Genomic DNA, 20,893 nt, shown 5'->3' with positions numbered 1-20,893 from the left:
TTTGTTTTAATACAAGTATCATACTGTTTTAATTGTTATAACTTTGTAATATAGTTTGAAATTAGGGATCATGTTGCCTCCAGCTTTGTTCTTTCTCAAGATTGCTTTGGCTATTTGGGTTTGTGTGTGTGAGTGTGGCCCCATACAAATTTTAGTATTATTTGTTTTATTTTTTTGAAAAATAAAATGCCATTGGAATTTTGATAGAGGTGAAAATTGACTCTGTAGATCACTTTGGTAGTATGGCCATTTTAGCAATATTGATTTTTCCAATCCATGAGCATTGAATATCCTTCATTTGTATCTTCTTCAACTTCTCTTATGCTTTTCTTAGTCTTTTAAAGTTGTATTGGAATGCAGGGTAAGGGCAAATTGAATAGTGAAATAAAATGAAAAGGTGTGTGAGAGTGAGTGATCACTTGGAGAAAGAGAAATTTGTAAAGGATAAAATGTCAGATTCAAAATGAGCGGTATATGAAAAAAAAGTATATAGCTACTAGACCTAAAAAATTAAAACTGAGAAATAAATACTTATTGGTATTATCTCTTATTGCTGTATGAGATATTTTCATTATATATGCCAGGTATTTTCTGGAAAAATCTTACTTTTCATTCTGTATACTTTTCAAATAAACTATGGACTAACTGCAACAGGGTCATTCAGTTTCATGTGATTGTTACAACAATATCACAATTTATCTGGGAAGTTTTGGATGATCCTATGTATGAGTGCCTGGCCAGTTTGTGGACAGTGGTGCCAAAGACTGTGTTTTCAGTCTAACTAGATGGAAATGAAAGTGTCATCATCTCACTCTTGTGCCTGGCAGGAAAAACGGTAACATAGCGGTAGACATATAAAGAGACTTTTTTTTTAATGATTAAAAACCACGTCTTTGTTCTAGCCTATTTAACATGCTAAAGAGAAACACTGAAGCAAAAGTGATAAAATAGGGAGACTGGATATTGTAAACAGTCAGAAGATCAGCAGACAGAATTTAAATCCTAAACTTTGAATTCTATCAAAAGTTTATATGTATATTTGTGTGTATATATATATGTATATATATATATAGTCTTATGGTTTTAAATTAAATGGCCACCAGAGTGTAATTTAGGCTTGCCATCTGTGTACTATGCTGATTATTTTTACACAACTAAGATTTTAATCTTAAAAAATGAAAATTTATAAAAACACTCATGTTGGACTTTTTGGATTTTTTATTATTTTTCTTTGCTTTTTTCCTACTCATTTCTATTTTGCAAGAGCACTAACTAACAATCCCTAATGAGTTAACAGAGGCACCAACAAAGCCGTGACCTTCACCTTGACTTTGATCTCTTTGTCAAATCAATGTATTAAAGTTTTGCTGTGTATTTGTTTGTTTAGTATGTAGACTTTGCCATGGCCATGACTTTCATAGAGCAATTATTTTTATTAAGTTAGACGATTAAAGTTAGTCTTGCATGAGAAAAGTATACACTTGGGAAGCAGTGATGGATGGACTCAAGTCTTCAGAGTGTTTAGCTCTGCCAGAATTTTCCAGTTGAATGGAAATTCACCTCCCAGTTTGGTTTGGGTGACACTCTATGGATTGTCAAACCTGAGTGTTTCCTAGAGAAAGACAAAAAGAGATCAAAAAGGATAGATGACAGTGTGAATATCCACATGTGTTCTTGCAATTTTTCTCAGATATTTTTCTGCTTTGATGAACAACATCATTACTGAAATAATAAATGTTAATTAATATCTGCGTCATTCTTGTAAATGGTAGTTTAGTGATACAATTAGACTAATTAGTATACAGCATAGCTTGGTGACATGATAAATCATAGAGCAGAACATGTTGACTCTTATCCATTATGATGTATTAGCTAATTCACTTGCTCAATAATGACAAAAGATGGGGAACAGGGCAGTAACAATAGAAACAACTATAAAAGCGTCATGGCCACATTTTCAGGTTTTTATTTTTCTACCATGTTCCTGAGAACTATGGACTATGGACCTTTTACATTTTTTTCCTTTTCTTTTTGCATTGGTAAATCATAACCCCTGAAAGAAACCTTCAAGAACAAAATCATGAGGAACTTCCCTGGTGGTCAAAGTTAAAACTCTGCTCTTCCACTGCAGGGGTTACAGGTTCAACAGGTTCAACCCTTGGTTGGGGACCTAAGATTCCATGTGCCACATGGCGTGGCCCCCCAAATAAAATAAGATCATGAGTAAATAAAGAAACAATAAACAATGACTTTCCAACTTTCCTAGGTTCACACATGTTGTGTTATGTGCAGTGTTATACTTTTTCAAGATGATTCATGGTAAAGCTGACAGCTATCTGCATATCTGATTAATGTTTCAGAACCTATGAGAACCCCAAAGACTTTAAAGATTGCTGAAATACAAGCAAGACGCATCGCTGTGGACTGGGAATCCTTGGGTTACAACATCACTCGGTGCCACACTTTTAATGTCACTATCTGCTACCATTACTTCCGTGGTCACAATGAGAGCAAGGCAGACTGCTTGGACATGGACCCCAAAGCCCCTCAGCATGTTGTGAACCATCTGCCACCTTATACAAATGTCAGCCTCAAGATGATCCTAACAAATCCAGAAGGCAGGAAGGAGAGTGAAGAGACGATTATTCAAACTGATGAGGATGGTATGGTCGTACTTCTTTACTTTTTAAAGGGGAGACTATATCACAGGATTATGCATGCTCTTACAGTTTTGCCTAGAGTTCCCAAAATTGAAGTGGATCCTAAAATCTGCTAAATACTCTTAACAGGGTTAACTTTGAAAATAGTTGGTCTTAAACAAAAACCTTAATATTCTTCACAGTAGCATCAAATACTAGATGAACTCTTCCTTTACTGTTTTGTCTTTATACGGTGTTAGAAAATTGGCAACTGTACTAAAAGTCTAAATATAGATTATATTAAATGTTCAAAAATAATTTTTATTGTTCGTGGGACCATATCAATTACCTATTGGGGAAATACCCTTAACTAAAAATTTAGTTTTTTGCATTTTACAGACCAATAGTAATAGTTTTCATTTCCTTTAGATTTGAAAGCAATATTGTTTACCTGTTATATTCATTTTTAGATAGTTTTATTTAATTATAAATATAAAAGAAAGTCAAAGTTTATATTTTTAAGTCTGAATAAAGGTGTGTATCAGATATTGGCAAGCTATCAACTTTTATTTATTACCACCCAAATAATTGAATTATAATTTGCCCAACTTCTGTGTGTATTACTTCTAAATTATTAAATACTAGGAAGAAACATTTATATTAATATTATGAATTATACACACTTTTACTATAGCATGTCATTAATGTGAATATGAATACAATTTTCTATTTTAAAAAATGTATCTTAGACAAAAGCAATATAATAATAACACTATATGCTTCCAAAGTAAGACATTTCATTTTCAAACCTTCCTTTTATGAATGAAAGTATGCAAGAAGGAAAAAAAGTATGCTATATAGTGAATTGAGGCAAACCTGAATTGGGAGTCAGGAACGTGAGTTTTCAATCCTGGCTCAAATAACACATGTAACCTTAGTAAGTCCTTTCACCCCTCTAATTCTCTACTTCTCGGCTCTATATGAAAAGTTTAAATTAGATGATCTCTAAGGGTCCATCCTGTTCTAAAATGTTCCTTGAATAGCTTGTTAGGATGGCTACATTTTTATTTGGGTTTCAGAAAACAGGATGTATTTCATACCCTCGTGTTCCCAATTTCCCCAGATTCTGAACTTTAGTCTCAGATGTATATTTTGATGCCTGCAAGTATGAGATTGCCATAAAATAGGTCAATAATACCAAAATTTCTAGAAATTCTCCTTATCACTTTAAACATTTTCACTCTGAAAAATGAAAATGATCTTGTATTGTTTTGCTGTTTTTGTTGAAATAAAGGGAAGCAAAAGCCTTTAAACTTCATTTAGCTCACTCAGATTTTCAAGGAAACAATCTTGTCCTAAAATTATACATATTCCTAGAATTTCAAAGACTTATTCATGATAAATGTGCTTTTGTCATTTTTGAAATAATAAAACAGATTCACCTGAAATAATTCACAGATTCATGTTTGAACTTGCGCTTAATCAAAACATTAACTATATTATAAAGAACAAACCCTCTTCTAACATATAAACACATAAACATTTGTATTGCCTCCCCCACAACACACATACAACACATATGCTTATGAAAGAAAGAATGGTTGAGTGTAGCTGTTTCATAGGTAGAGAATCAAAATGGGAAGTCTAAGCATGGATTCAAAAGCTCTGAAAAAATGTCTATCTCATTTCATGAAGTGCAATAATACTATGTCTGATTACACTAGAGATTAAGTAAAGTTTGTTTACCATATTTTGTTAGTTTCAGGTGTACAGCAATGTGATTCAGATTGTTTTTTAACATTATATTCCATTATATTTTATTTGGTAGCTTCCCTGATAGCTCAGATGGTAAAAAATTTGCCTGCAATGTGGGAGACCAGGGTTCATTGCCTGGCTCAGGAAGATGCCCTAGAGCATAGTTAAAGATCAGTTCAGTCGCTCAATCATGTCCAGCTCTTTGTGATCCCACGGACTGCAGCACGCCACGTTTTCCTGTCCATCACTAATTCCAGGAGCTTGCTCAAACTCATGTCCATTGAGTTGGTGATGTCATCCTACCATCTCATCCTCTGTCGTCCCCTTCTCTTCCTGCCTTCAATCTTTCCCAGCATCAGGGTCTTTTCCAAAGATTCCGTTCTTCATATCATGTGGCCAAAGTATTGGAGTTTCAGCTTCAGCATCAGTCCTTCCAATGAATATCCAGGACTGATTTTCCTTTATGATTGACTGGTTGGATATCCTTGCTTTCCAAGGGACTCTCTAGAGTCTTCTCCGATACCACAGTTTAAAAGCATCAATTCTAACACATGTGTACCTGTGGTGGATTCATTTTGATATTTGGCAAAACTAATACAATTATGTAAAGTTTAAAAATTAAATAAAATTTTTTAAAAAAGCATCAATTCTTCAGCACTCAGCTTTCTTTATGGCCCAACTCTCACATCCATACATGACTACTGGAAAAACCATAGCTTTGACTAGACAGTCTTTTGTTGGCAAAGTAATATCTCTGCTTTTTAATATGCTATCTATGTTGGTCATAACTTTCCTTCCAAGGAGCAAGTGTCTTCTAATTTCATGGTTGCAGTCACCATCTGTGGTGATTTTGGAGCCCAAGAAAATAGTCTGTCATTGTTTCCATTGTTTCCCTATGTATATGCCACGAAGTGATGGGACAGATTCCATGATGTTCATTTTTTGAATGTTGAGTTTGAAGCCAAGTTTTTCACTCTCCTCTTTCACTTTCATCAAGAGGCACTTTAGTTCCTCTTTGCTTTCTGCCATAAAGTTGGTGCCATCTGCATATCTGAGGTTATTGATATTTCTCCCTGCAAACTTGATTCCAGCTTGCACTTCATCCAGCCCAGTTTTTCACATGATGCACTCTGCATATAATTTAAATAAGCAGGGTGACAATATACAACCTTAACATTTTCGTTTCCCAATTTGGAGCCAGTTCATTGTAAGATATTGAATATAATTCCCTGTGCTATGCAGTAGATTCTTGCTGCTTATCTATTTTATGTATAGTAGTCTGTACCCATTAATCCCATACTCTTACTTTGTCTCTCCCTCCCTCCATCTCCCCTTTAATAACTAAGTCTCTTTTTGTTTGTATATAGATTCATTTACGCTGTTTTTAGATTCCACATGTAAGTGATACCATATAGTATATGTCTTTCTGTGTCTGACTTCACTAATTGAAGTATTCTATAAATCCATCCATGTTGCTGTAAATGACAATATTTCATTCTTTTTATGATTGAGTAATATTTCATTGTACATATATTTACGTGTGTATGTGTATGTTTATACCACACCTGCTTAAGTCAGATGAATCAGTGGTAGAGAATTCACCTGCAAATGGAAGAGCCGCAGGAGATGCGGGTTCAATCTCTGGGTCAGAAAGATCCCTTTGAGAAGAGAATGTCTACCCACTCCAGTATTCTTGCCTGGAGAATTCCATGGACAGAGGAGCCTAGTGGGCTACAGTCCCTGGGATCGCAAAGAGTCAGACACGACTGAGTACTCACTCACTTTCCTTAAGCCAGTTGTCTGTTGAAGGGTACTTGAGTTTGTTTCCATATCTTGGCTACTGTAAATAGTGCTGCTATGAACCTTGGGATCCATGCATCTCTGAATTAGAGTTTTGTCTTTTCTGGATATATAACCAGAAGTGAGATTGCTGGATCATGTGATTGTTCTATTTTTAGTTTTTTAAGGAACCTCCATATTGTTCTCCATAGTGGCTACACCAGTTTACATTCCCACCAACAGTGTGTGAGGATTCCCTTTTCTTCACATCCTTTCCAAGATTTAGTATTTGTAAACTTTTGCTGATAGCCATTCTGACACATGTGAGGTGATGCATCCTTTTGGGTTTGATTTGCATTTCTCTCATAATTAGGATGTTGAGCATCATGTCATGTGCCAGTTGGTCATCGGTATGTCCTCTTCAGCAGAATGTCTGTTTAGGTCTTCTGCCCATTTCTTGATTGGGTTGTTTGGTTTTTTTGACATTCAGTTGTACAGGCTGTTTGTATATTTGGACATTAACCCCTTGCCATTTGCATTGTTTGCAAATACTTTCGTCCATTCTCCAAGCTATCAATTAGTTTTGCCGATGGTTTCCTTTGCTGTACAAAAGGTTTTAAGTTTGATTAGGTCTCACCTATTCATTGTAGACTATACATTTTATAACTTGTGAGTTAAGTAAAAAGAATGTACTCACATGTTTTATTGCCTACACTTAAAAGTGAAAAAAACATATATTTTCTTAATTGATATTAAGTCTCCGTTATACAAGTTTTATGCTTCTTTAGTCAGTCACAGGGACTTCCCTGGGTGTTCAGAGAGTAAGGAATCTGCCTGTGATGTGGGAGACCTGGGTTAGATCCCTGAGTGAGGAAGATCCCCTGGAGAATGAAATAGCAGCCCACTCCAGTATTCTTGCCTGGAGAATTCCATGGACAGAGGATCCTTGCGGGCTACAGTCAGTCCATGAGGTCGCAAAGAGTTGGACATGACTAAGCAACTGACACTTCACTTCACTTAGTCATTCTCTAAAAATATAATTTATTTTGATGGTATTATTTGGTTTGAGTTTTTAGTCTGCTTTTCTTTCCACAAACCAAAGAATGCTTTAAGGCTTATTATATTCCTTTTTCATATTGCATTAAATTTTTTAATTTATTGTTTTATACATATATGACTAGATTACTAGTTAAGAAGTGAATTGCCGTGGAAATTTAAGTTATGTCCTAAAGTTGATCAAACTCATGACTATTCTATTTATCTAAAAAAAATTTGTAAAAGTAAAATGGAACTATTTAGCCTAATTTCAATATTATTTTTTACCCTCCTTTTAACCTCTTTTGAAGAATGTTTTTATTATTTGTAATGATATTGAGTTGTATATTAGTATTTCATGGTAGTAGAGTTGCAAAGTAATTCCTTCTGCTATAAAGTTGTTTTTTTTTTTTTTAAGTTTTGCTTTATATGTAAGACTAGATGAAGTTCAAGCTTTCTATGAAGTATTTGCAAATAATTCAGTCTTCAGATCAGAACTCCAGTTTCTACATAGGGTATTTGATATGTTTCAATGTTCCTGAATTGGGGGCACAGAATATCTAAATCACAATCTATTGTTGGAAGATGGATGGGTTGTGATGATCTAATTAAGTCAGTCTTACTAAATTATTGCTGCCCCATATACATAGAAAAATAATAAATTTTCAGTCATCTAGTTAAAGAGTATAATTTCATGAATAGAATTCTGGGGACATCCATAAATCATGAGAGCAAAGCTAGAATGATTTCCCATCAGAACCCTAAAGTAGAAGTTATATTTAATTTATTGTATGCTTTTTTTAATGCATAGGTAGAATTTTTTGTATGAGATTTTGTTTTCATTTTTTATTCTTGCATTCATAAAAATCAATATTGTTAAGTTAACCCTGCAGGAAAACCTGGTTTGGGAATATTTTTTGGCTAATAGAAAGCTTTCTTTTAATGTGTTTATTATATTTTAAAGGCTGTTATGCTTATTTAATATTATCCTACCCCACTCACATTTCATTCTCCTCTCTTCCACTTTGAGAATTACATTTTAAAGGATTTTCTTATGTGAGAAAAATTTTTTTAGCTGAAACAGCTCCCAAATAAATTATAAGCAGGGGAATAAAAGTCAGCATTCTGTTTCCATTAAAAGTTGTTGATGTGGAAATGTGAGGTGACATTTCCTGCAATATAAAGACTGCAGTGGTGATGGTCTTAGTTACTTCATGTTGTATTTGCACAGATCATGTGTACATATAGATGTTTTTTGTATGTAGAACTATCTTCCTTCAAATGTAGAAATTATTGAATATACTCTGTGCCCACACTCCTTTCCCTACATGTTTCGTGTGTGTGTGTTCCCCTCCGTGTAATTATTGCTCTCATTCACCATACTGGCCCCAGTACAAGGGCAGTAATTAGAACGCTCTCGGCAATCATCTTCTCACAAACTTTTCTGTAAATGTATGAAGTGAATCCCGTTGACAGAGTAGTACATGTATAAGAAGAGCAGAAAAATACACCAATTCTGGGAAGGCTACTTTCTAATTCTACTGTTCTCTGTTCAATGCAGAATTTACTAACATTTAAAATGATCCCCATTTGTGAACAATTTGACACATCCATGCCATTTCGTTTTTTTTGTTGTTGTTGTTGTCAAATCATGTTTGGTGAATGCCTATAGTAATTATAATACCATCAAATAAACATTTACTCATGAACTGGGGCTTTCCCTCCACCTCCTCCCAATAGCCACCCTCTATGAGAGGTGGGAAAAGATGAATAAAAGCTTTCCCTTAAGGTACAGTTGTAAGCTTATTTCATTTGGGTGGAATAGAAACAATAGATATTCTCTTGCAGAACAAACTGATGCCCGTGGTAGCCTCAGCAGATGCCACAGATTACACACAGGGGCCATCACAGCCCCTCTACCTTGATAACTGCATAGCATGTGCCAGTAGTGGCCCTGGGAGTGAACAGGAGTGGATGCCTTTGGTTAACTTTCCCCCAAGCCCTCAGTTATTAGATGCATAAACATATCTTGTAGAGTTTAGTCCCGGCATCTTTTCTGTTTACTGTGGGTTTTTTCCTTCTGAATTCATTATTAATGTGCCAAATTATGATGGCTGTCCCAGAGGTCATAACATCATTCATTGTCTCCTTCTGGATTGAAATAAATCTTACTCCTTTGACATATCATTCAGAATTTCTTGATGCTGCTGGCCACATTGCAATGCATTTCCTTTGATCCAGTGATTTTTAATTTATTTCCATCCTCACAAAATTGCTGTAGACTCTGAAACTACATTTCTAGATAATGTCATGTGTGAAGTTTCATGTGTAACGTTTCACTGAAACGTTAGGTTAAGGAAAAATATTAATTAAAAAACTGGGTTGATATTTTCAAAAGAAAGCATACTTTCAAGCAAAGTAGGATGGATAGGATATATTTTTAAACATTAAGGGAACAAAAATGCTGGATATTTATGTAAATAAATAGCAACTAAATCTTTAAATAAAATACATAAAAGGAAAAACACAATAGTAAAGGATTTTGTATTTTGTCAATAGAAGCTGACACATCATTCATTGTTGCCACCAGGTATTGTCAGTTATATGACATTTGCAAATAAGGCCTGGAATGGTTTCTCACGTCTTGTCATACCTGGGGACACTTCAAAACTAGTTATGCTGATTGTTGAGTTCTAAAGAAGTCTGATGTTGTAAAGTGGTTTGATTCTTTGCTTTGAAAAAGGGAATTTCATTTAAAAGACTGAAGCAACAATTTTGAACCTATTCATCTAAAAGAGGTTTTTATACATTGCAATAATGCTCTTTTTTTTAAATTATAGAAATGTAATAAATGTAGCTATGAAAGACTGACTATTAATGAGCATGTTAATTCAGTACCGTATGGTTTGGCTTTTGAGTCTAAGGAGCATTAATTATTATTATTACTTATTATTTTATGAACATTGTTTATAGAGATACTTTAGGGGCTTATAATAATCTTCAAAAAATCATTCAGGGAAATCTTTCAGGGCAAGCTCTGTTCTTGAAACAAATTACAAATGAGCCTTCACATTATTAGAGGGATACAACAGAGAGAACTAGACTACACTATTTAGCTCTCTGAGGTGATAGAAAATTCTGTTGAATAAAAATAACTTTGCAGTTGTACATAATCTGCATTAGAAGCTTAGAGATTTATTTTAAATTCATATGTATTCCCACATAGTAAAAGCTTGTCATACAGCTTCTTTTCTTAGGGACACATTTTTATTTATTTTATTTACTTTTAACCTGTTTATCCAGCTTACATGTTTACTTTTTTATGTTTCTGATATAAGGATCCTTATAACCAATAATGTATTTATATGTAGTGCCTGGCCCTGTACCAGTCAATTCTCTTCAAGGAACCTCTTTTGAAAATAAGATTTTCCTGAACTGGAAAGAACCTTTGGATCCAAATGGAATCATCACTCAATATGAGGTACTGGGAGAATAGGAAGTTTAATGAAATGTGCATTGAAGGGGAGAACCAAAGAAAATGTTACAGAGAAATAATGGAAAAGAAGTAAATGAGAATTAGAGGATTAAAATCACTATTAGTTCTTCTCTGTTTTAATTTATAAATTCCTCTAAGTATCAAAATGAATATTATATGGTACCTAGACTTTTCATATTCTTAAGTAAATATTGTTTTAAAGAAGTAGGATGGAATTTGCCAACAGACTTACTGGTGGTTGTAAAAAGAATAAATTTTTACAAAATTAAGAAATTCATATTTCATACTATGAGTTAGGGAAAACCATTGAATGAAGTTGCTTTTAGGGTAGGGGAAAACACCTGAAAAGCAAAATATATCATAAACCTCTCTATTCCAGAGCTTCATCTCAACTTTGAATATAAATCATTATCTTATTTGTACATGTGAAAAGATGAAAATAAAATGTCCTTTTAATTGCACAGATATGTGGTCTGTTCTTGGGTACTAGGTGTTGTTTCCAGTATAAACTACGTTTTAGTGGCCACAGAGTGCATTATGAAAATGGAGAATTTTGCTTTTTTTCACTTTTAGTGATTGGTCTATTCAAAGTATTTTTCTTGATTCAGTTTTGGTGGGAATTTCTTGTGTTTCACATGCATTACATTATATATGACCATAAGATTTTATATAAATATGTATTCATATTTATGGCTTCCCTGGTGGCTCAGTGGTAAAGAATCCGCCTGCCAATTCAGGAGACACGGGTTCAATCCCTGGGTCAGGAAGATCCCCTGGAGAAAGAAATAGCAACCCACTCTGATATTCTTGCTTGGGAAATCCTGTGGACAGAGGATCCTGATGGGCTTCAGTCCATGGGGTCACAAAAGAGTCAGACACGACTTAGTGACTAAAAGAACAACAACATTCATATTTAATTATATTGATTTATCTTTTGATGGAAGAAAATAGATGTATATTGATCCAGTCAGATAACTCTAGGTTTATCTGTAGATAAATAGATAGAGATGGACAGACAAACAGATAATAGATACAGAATAACAGTGAAATAACCATATCAAAATGAGAAAGAAAAGAAGGGGAAAAAAATGTGATTCACTCCACACAGATGCCCTTGAGTGCTATCTTATTTAAAGGGTTTTTTTTTTTTTAGAATGTATTATGATATGTATTGGATATGTAATAGGAAATAATATTTCTTAAAACAGGTCAGTTACAGCAGCATAAGATCATTTGATCCTGCAGTTCCTGTGGCTGGACCTCCCCAGACTGTATCAAATTTATGGAACAGTACACACCATGTCTTCATGCATCTCCATCCTGGGACCACCTACCAGTTTTTCATAAGAGCCAGCACTGTCAAAGGTTTTGGGCCAGCCACAGCCATCAATGTGACCACCAATATCTCAGGTATGAAATGAATAAAGTGCAAACAGAATTGGTTTGTAATAGCATATCCTAAAGAATCACAAATACACTGAGTGTAATTCACGTCATTTTTTGAATCTTTAATATAGTTAGTCATGATTGAAATCAAAAGTTTATAAATTCTTTTTGTTCTTCCATGTTCATTTTTATTATATTTCTACGGAGCAAAACAATTCAGTACATGGATATTTGGTTTGAACTTTAAAACTTGGTTACAATCACTATATCTTGGGAATACATAATAATCAAGCTAAGGCTAATGAAATTTATGGTTAGTGTGGTTCCCAGGTGTACTTGAACTTTTAAAGTAATTTATCCCTTGAGTCTAGTAATTCTATCCTTTAGCAATTTAAAAACAATTTAGAGTGAAATTGAGGTATTGGAGGCATGATGCTTCTCAGTGTGATTTATGCATATGTGTGTGTATGTATAGTGCACATGTGATATACACACATATGTAATATAATACTCATATACATTTGTACCTATTTAGTCTGTTTATTCTGCTTCCTAAATAGCTCCCAGATGACTTGCCTCTCTCTCATGTCACCATTCCTACCTCTCCATCTGGACTGTATTAAAGCTGTCATTGACATATCTTTCTAAGAAGCACTCTTGCCCTTAGACTTACCTTGCTCCTGTGTTTTTTTTGTTTTTCTATTGATCTCTGTACAACATTTCTTTCTTTCTTAATTTTTTTCAAAATCTAATATATAATATTTACTGTATTATGCCTACTATGATATTTTTACATGATTAGCATTTGTGGCACTTCATTTTATGGCCCTCTTCATCCTTTTCTCCTATCCATGGGCTTCCCTGGTGGCTCAGAGGGTAAAGCGTCTGCCTGCAATGCAGGAGACCCGGGTTTGATCCCTGGGTTGGGAAGATCCCCTGGAGAAGGCGATGGCACCCCACTCCAGTATTCTTGCCTGGAGAATCCCATGGACAGAGGAGCCTGGTGGGCTACAGTCCACGGGATTGCAGAGTCGGACACGACTGAGAGACTTCACTTTCATTCCTATCCATAAATCCAAAGTTCCAGTCACAGCAAACTATTGTATTGTCCGTGTCCTTTCACATAATGGTATCTTCATATATTCTGTTTTTTTATCTCTGGTATATTTTTCCCATGTTCTCTCTTTCTGATGAGCTTTTACTCTTCTTTTAATATTCAGCTTAAGCACTGCCTAAATAGTGAAGTCCTCTCTGTTTTATCTTCCAGGTTCCCAGCACTAGTTTAGAAGAGTGTGGTCCCCCAGCATCAACTTCAAATTAAAATGTCCTAGAAATGTACATTATCAGGTCCCTCCCCAGACTTTCTGAATCAGAAACGGTAGACAAATGGGACAGCATTCTGCATTTTTATTTTAAGAGCTCTCCAGAAGTTTCTGATCTCCCTAGTCTGAGAACCACTGTCTAACTGTCTCCTATTTTGGTCACCTAAATTCTTCTATAATTTTTTGGTGTTTATGAGACTGTCACTCTTGATAAATCTGAATACCTACTTTTAACTCTATAAATGTCAAAAACCATGCTTCATTTACTTCTATATTTATAGCACTTCTTGTAAAGTTTAACACATAGTAAGTATTCAGTAAATGTTCAATGAGTGAATGCAATACTTTAAACTTTTTATTAGATACCATTTGTTCATAGTTTTTCTGGTAATGTACATATTTCACTGGTCATATCCTCCCTTAAACGTCTTTCTGCATGGAAATGATCAAAAGCCATTTAAGGTTATTCACCCAGTTCAGGATTAGGAAGCCTCCTTACCCCCCAAAATTATCAAATATTTTGAAAAAATTTAGATTTCTTCTTTTTAAGAATCTGACAACGAGGGCACTAATTCTTGGAAATTAACAGCCAAAGTGCTCATTTCCGTTCAGCATACTTTCTGGATATGTCTCTATTGTGACCACAGTGGTGAAAGTGATCAAGATCAATGTTAGGTCATTCCACAACCTTTAGGTCGAAGCAGCACCACCTCCCCAGGCAGCCTTTTACCTAACTTCCTGCCATTTCTGTCTCCACATCTCCATGTGCAACTCCATTACCGGAACTCCCCAGAGTCTATGCTATTAACACCTTCCTCCCATCCCATCAATGCTGGTTTCAAGATCTCAGGAACCTAGAAGTTAAAACGTATTCATAAAATGTTTGGAGTGTGTGTCACAAGTTGCAGATTATAATTTAAAATTTAACAAGTCTTCTTATCTTCTGCTGCTTTAGGTTCTCAGAGTTAACATTCAGTGGCATTTGTTAAGGTATAGTTTAATTTTAAGCATTAAATTGATTTTTTCCTTCATTCAGTTCAGTCGCTCAGTCGCCTGTCCGACACTTTGTGACCCCATGGACTGCAGCACACCAGGCCTCCCTGTCCATGACTAACTCCTGGAGTTTACTCAAACTCATGCCCATCACCGATGCCATCCAACTATCTCATCCTCTGTCATCCCCTTCTCCTCCCACCTTCAGTCTTTCCCAGCATCAGGGTCTTTTCAAATGAGTCAGCTCTTCTCATCAGGTGACCAAAGTACTGGAGCTTCAGCTTCAGCATCAGTCCTTCCAATGAAAATTCAGGACTTATGTCCTTTAGGATGGACTGGTTGGATCAGGATCATTTATTCAGTTTGAACTATGATATATTCTTGTTTATTGATTGAAACTTTCCCCCTCATTAATCATTTATCAGCTCCAACTTTACCTGACTACGAAGGAATTGATGCCTCTCTCAATGAAACTGCCACCACGATAACAGTCTTGTTGAGGCCAGCACAGGCGAAAGGTGCACCTATCAGGTAAGAGGGGAAAACCGTAGTCAGAGGGAAAACAGCCAGGAGAACAGATGTTTTCTCACAGCCATTCAGCAGCCAATATAGTGGTTCATCTTTAAGAGAAGTTCATTTGACAGCTCGTATCAGAATGGTTTTATTTTTGTTTTGTTTGTGTTTGTTTGTTTTTTTGGTCAAACCTATGAAGAGATTTTTAAGAGTAAAATTCTAAGGGGATTTTGAGATATTCATGAACTGAACCATTCACCTCTCTGTACTGTTTGATTTAAGAGCATTGTTCTTTGAATTTTTTCTTTCTCTAGCCCCATTTCGTTTCCCTTCCTCTGTTGGTATCTGTGGTATACGAGCTTTGAAGGTATTTGTCAAGAATAGAGTGAGAAAATAACCCCTGTCCGTTGTATTAAATCTGTTATGAATAAATTCCACATGAGTGAAATTATAGATTGAATAATAATATAGATTGCTATGCTATGCTATGCTAAGTCACTTCAGTCGTGTCCGACTCTGTGTGACCCCATAGACGGCAGCCACCAGGCTCCCCCATCCCTGGGATTCTCCAGGCAAGAACACTGGAGTGGGTTGCCATTTCCTTCTCCAGTGCATGAAAGTGAAAAGTGAAAGTGAAGTCGCTCAGTCGTGTCCGACTCTTCACGACCCCATGGACTGCAGCCTACCAGGCTCCTCCATCCATGGGATTTTCCAGCAAAAGTACTGGAGTAGGGTGCCATTGCCTTCTCTGAATAATATAGATTACATAATAATAATATATTTTCATAAATATGATTGAAAAATAGGAAACTTTTAGGAAATAAAAGGAGAATAGTTAAAATGAATGTGGCTTATGTAACCTTTTAATTCCTAAATTGTTGCTTATTGGAAATTTCATAGTAAATATTAAAATTCAATTTGCCATTTAACTTAACTATCTAGTATTAAAACCTCCCACATATTATCCTCATCTTGAAGAAATTATGAGCCATGTTAGTTTCACGGATTGAGTGAAATTATTTCAATGATTTTAATTCCTGTGTATTTATAATTAGATAAATGTACAAAACTTTAGTAGGTTTCCATTTGAAACTTGTAGATTTGTTGGGTATTTTTGTTTATATCCTTTTCTGGAGAAATAAATCAAGGCACAGAAACCATTGCAGGTATATCATAATTGAGTCATCTCAAGTTGTTTACATATTCATAAAATATTAATCTTTGTGCATTATATGACACACTTGACCTTATGGGCACATATTAACCATGTAAATAATCCTGTATCACTGGAAAGGAAGAAATATGTTTGTTAATTAAAAAAGAAAATATTGATAAAGGAACCTGAGTCCATAAAGGAAACCCTTACCTCATGTCTGGCTAAAAGTCACAGTAATACCACAGCAGAGAAAAAAGAGATGATCGGATACATTTGTAATAGAGGCACTGGATACTTGAAAATGCAAAGTCTATAATATTCTTCATGAATGAGTGATCTGTGAGGAACTCTGATTTCTGATCCAAAGAAGAAAGAGAAAATGTCTGCATTCAACATCTTTTACTATTGACAAGTAATCAGAGTTATTCACATCTTCTACCTGTGATAAAATTTACTTTATACTTGTTCAGTTCTACTACTGTTGTTTAAATGAGCTGCCTTTTTAGAGTTATATTTGAGTGAACTCAGCTCTACTTAATGTAAGTTGCACACATAGTATATTATTATTATTACACAATAGTGCCACATAATGTAGCCTAAGCTCTTTATTAATTTAATGAAATTATTATACAAATATTAATTGACCATGTATTATGTGCAAGGCACTGTGCTAAGCATTGTAAACCAAATAAAACAATCGCAACAGAGCACAGACCTTTGCCCGGATTTGTCATGGACAATCTGTGTCTGCAATGAGAGGGGTCTTCATCCTTGTAAATCTTTTTGCTCATAGTTGATGTTCACGGACTTTGTTGAATTTTTGAATATATGTATCTAAGTCACAAGTCTTTCTTTGACTTTATTTGCATTTACTTACCATTATATTTGCATTATATTTGTGAACAAATAATGTATACCCCAGTGAAAAGTCTTGTCCTAAATAATGCAGAACTTAGTATCACCAACCACTTTATTCTTCAGTATTCATTAAGACTGTGTCCATACACTAAAGTAAAATTTGTATAGTGCAGTTCTAACAAGTGTGATTCTTTGACAAAATTAATTTTTGAATATATATTATTCTAATGGGCTTCCCTGGTGGCTGAGACAGTAAAGAATTTGCCTGCAATGCAGGAGACCTAGGTTCAATCACTGGGTTGGGAAAATCCCCTGGAGAAGAGAATGGCCACCCACTCCAGTATTTTTGCCTAGAGAATCCCATGGACAGAGGAGCCTGGTGGTCTACAGTCCACTGGGTCACAAAAATTCGGACACAAATGAACGACAAGCACAATCATTCTAAAGCTTGAAAGTTGCTGCTTGACTTAACTAGTCCTTTGAATCTCCTCACCAACTTTTTGAGATCTAGCCTTAAAACTGTCATTACTTGACAATCATTACTATGATTCAAAATTAATATTACCAACATTTGGAATCATTTCCCTAGAATGCATAATTTATTTTTTTCTAAAGCATTTTATATATTTCTGAAATGAATTCAGATTTTAACCTGAGTAGATATAATTATAAATTAGAATTCATAGAATGTCCCAGTTATTAAGACTGACCCAATGTAGCTGTGTTTTCAAATAATGAAAATAGCAGTGAAATGTTGCAAAAGCACAAGAGAAGAGTTCCTCAGTGGTGAATTCAGTTTGTTGTAAGATGTAATAAATGAATATGTGTTTTATCACACCTTTTTCCAAATATAAGCTCAGCCAGTTTTAAGCTGGCAAGAAACTATCTATTCTAAGGTATAACTAAATGTTTATTTTGTAGGCAAAACCTATTCTTGCATTTTAGAATATTAAGTACCATATATTTTAAGTTAGATAATCAGGACATAGTCATGAAATGCCATCAAAACCATCATTTTCCCCACAATTATATTAGAAAAAGAAATTATCTGATGCTCAGTGATAGCTTAATGGGCTTCCCAGGTGGTGCCAGTGGTAAAAATCCCACCTGCCAGTGCAGGAGGCATAAGAGATGTGGATTTGATCCCTGGGTCAGGAAGATCCTCTGGAGGAGGGCATGGCAACCCACTGCAGTATCCTTGCCTGGAGAGTCATGGACAGAGGAGCCTGGCAGGCTACAGTCCATGGGGTCACAAAGAGTCAGACAGAACTGAAGTGGCTTAGCACTCAAGATAGCTTAACAGGAATACAGATCAAAATACAGAACTGGGTTTAGCTGGAGTTCAAACCTTGTATATTAGAGTTACTCCCTGGGTCAGTTGGTCACTTATACACAAGTTGAAACATTATGACTACCCTCTTCCTTCATCTGCAGAATATTTCATTTCATCCCAGAATTTTAAAGAGATTAAATAATTGCACCTGAATTTTCCCACCAGTGTCACACAAGAAAACTTATTTGAATTCCAGATAAAAATGCTTTGAAATTTAAGCAAAGATGGACATAGCACTTTTCCCCCATTTTATGAGTACACAGGTCTTATGGTCCAAGTAAAATCAAATAGATGTTGTTTTAACTTAATGATTATTTTGCAAATGTTTAGGTAACAATGGTGATACAAGTTTGAATTGGATAATGTGTATTTGAAGGTAGTGAGAGCAAGATGGAGATAGAAGAATGTGGTAAGGTATTAACCCCAGTATAATGAGTACAGATTTTGACAGTGGGAGAGCATCACATAATTTTGACAAAATGGAATGTTAGAGAAGTGTAGTTAATGTTCAAAGTGGTGTTTGAGCAAAATATCAGCAGTATTGAAAATAATTCTCTTTTGCCTTCTCCATGGACGCTCATGGTATATAGAGAATATTCAAAAAATAACTGACTGAATCGGTGGCTAGATAGGTGGGTGCCTAGATTACATGATGGAGAAAGGAAGGCAAGGAAACTAGGCCAGTAACATGATCATAAAGTTATCAATACTTCCCTAAAGATGGAAGCAATTGAGATGAGAAGAAATCGTATATTGCAAGGGAGCTAGAACATGATTTAAAATAAAATTTGTTAACATTAATGCCAACATTTTGAGCTTTGTTCATTCTTAAACTAGTAGTTCCTCTTACAGAAATAGGAAAGTCGTGAGAGACCTGCTTTGCACGGTTAAGAAGTGAAGAGATGCGGAGCAGGAAATGTAACGGACATCAAAATGATAATTATGTAAAGCAACTATACTCCAATAAAAATTAATTTTAAAATATGGTAATTAAGCCTTTACTCTAAAAAAAAAAAAAAGTCTTTACTCTGTGGATTATCAAAATGTTGGCACTGGGGCAGTCAATAGGAATGATGGTGGCTATGAGATCTGGGAGGTTTGTTGGTTAGAGGAATTGTAAAACATTGGAGCTAGGGAATTTCTCCTAAAGCTTTAAGGAGACATTTTCAATTAAAAAATGAGAAAATATACATTGTATACTTTGTGACTTGGTATCACCTAGAAATCATACAAGCTAAAACTTAAATCAGAATCACAGAGGGTTTACTTACTAATGGGTTAAAAAAAAAATCCATGGAAGGCAAAGGTGACTTTGCGTTCATATCCAACATTTTTAAGCGTTAAATCAGGAAGAATATCTACCATGTCTATCATATAATTGCTTTGAGTTAATGGCAAAAATCCCTATAAAGTCATATAGCTGAAGGGAAGTTGTATGAAAGAAGTCATTATTTAGCCTCCTAAAAAACTAAAAATGATGCCATACCGATGTTTAATCAAATTAAAGTATAGTATAATGAAATCGTCCTTAGTTTTTTACCATAAAGAAATCATATTTTGAGTGTTGAGTAAAGATTCATGATGTCAGTATATTGATTTTAACCTAATTATAGAAATATTTTTAAAATGTAATTAAGAAGAATGGGGAAATATGAAATATAGGAAGAGTGAATAAAATTATTCATGTGGCTTTGGAATATTTAAAATTGCCAGAGTACTAAACTCAAGTAATATTTAGATCTAGCTAGACTTAAGTACCATTAGGTAATTAGACACCACAAGAATGAAAGAGCATAGGCCAATTTCATGTAATCAGTTAAATAACTTTTAATTTGATTTCTTATTTCTTACTTTCTGCCCTTTAATTAATTTGTAGTGATAAATAAGTATCAGGGAAAAAACAACTTTAGAAAAATGAGGAGTATATGGTTAAAGAACAGCCTACTCAGACAAATTGAACAAAGAAGATAAGAAAATTTATTTTAAAAATGAACTTTATAATTTTAGTTTGGAGCTCCATCTCAAGTTCAATGAGATCTTTCCCAAAGAGCAGACTTATCTTCTCTTATTCCTCTCCAACATCAGCAGTTTGCTTTTGTTCTTAATAGATCTGAAGAGACAAGCTGTCGTTTGTGAAGTTCTTTAATTTGGATTGTACAACCTGTGTCAGTTTAATAGAATTAGTTAAGACTGAATGTTCACTAGATGTTCTGGATTTTTCTAGAGATGTGGGCTAATTAACAAGGAATTTATTTTTAAAGATTAAGTTAAAGATTAACAAGGTTGGGTAATTATCAATATTGTCCATTAGGATAAGAATATAAGGTTAGATTTATTCGAGTAGTATGCATATGTGAGTTTATCCATATATATGAATGTATCCATAGGATATACAGATGTATAACATATAAATATGGATTCTAAATTGAAAATAAGCAGAAAAAGAAAAGACTAGGCTTGCTTAACATAACATGTGTCAGCTATGATCTTCTCTCTCTCTCGCTCTCCAAGGGCTATGCTTATGTTTCCCCGTATTTTAAAATTGACAAGTGCCTGCTCCACATACCCCTCAGAGAGCATGTATCTTGTCAATAGCATTCCTTGGAGCTTAGAGACCCAACTTGGCAG

General features: G+C 34.7%; 1 protein-coding gene across 7 annotated transcripts in view; it reads left to right on the top strand.

Moving 5' to 3' along the window:
• PTPRK (protein tyrosine phosphatase receptor type K) overlaps positions 1 to 20,893 on the top strand; it is a 612,930-nt gene that overhangs the window by 482,530 nt on the left and 109,507 nt on the right. For all 7 annotated transcript variants that reach the window (NM_001191537.1, XM_024996500.2, XM_059889627.1 and 4 more), the window contains exons 8-11: positions 2,361 to 2,663; positions 10,580 to 10,689; positions 11,913 to 12,114; positions 14,831 to 14,936. In NM_001191537.1, the coding sequence (NP_001178466.1) occupies positions 2,361 to 2,663; positions 10,580 to 10,689; positions 11,913 to 12,114; positions 14,831 to 14,936 (721 nt within the window). The remainder of the gene's footprint in view (positions 1 to 2,360; positions 2,664 to 10,579; positions 10,690 to 11,912; positions 12,115 to 14,830; positions 14,937 to 20,893) is intronic.

This window comes from Bos taurus, chromosome 9, assembly GCF_002263795.3.
Source record: "Bos taurus isolate L1 Dominette 01449 registration number 42190680 breed Hereford chromosome 9, ARS-UCD2.0, whole genome shotgun sequence".
Lineage (NCBI taxonomy): Eukaryota > Metazoa > Chordata > Mammalia > Artiodactyla > Bovidae > Bos > Bos taurus.
This window is presented reverse-complemented; position numbering and strand designations above follow the sequence as displayed.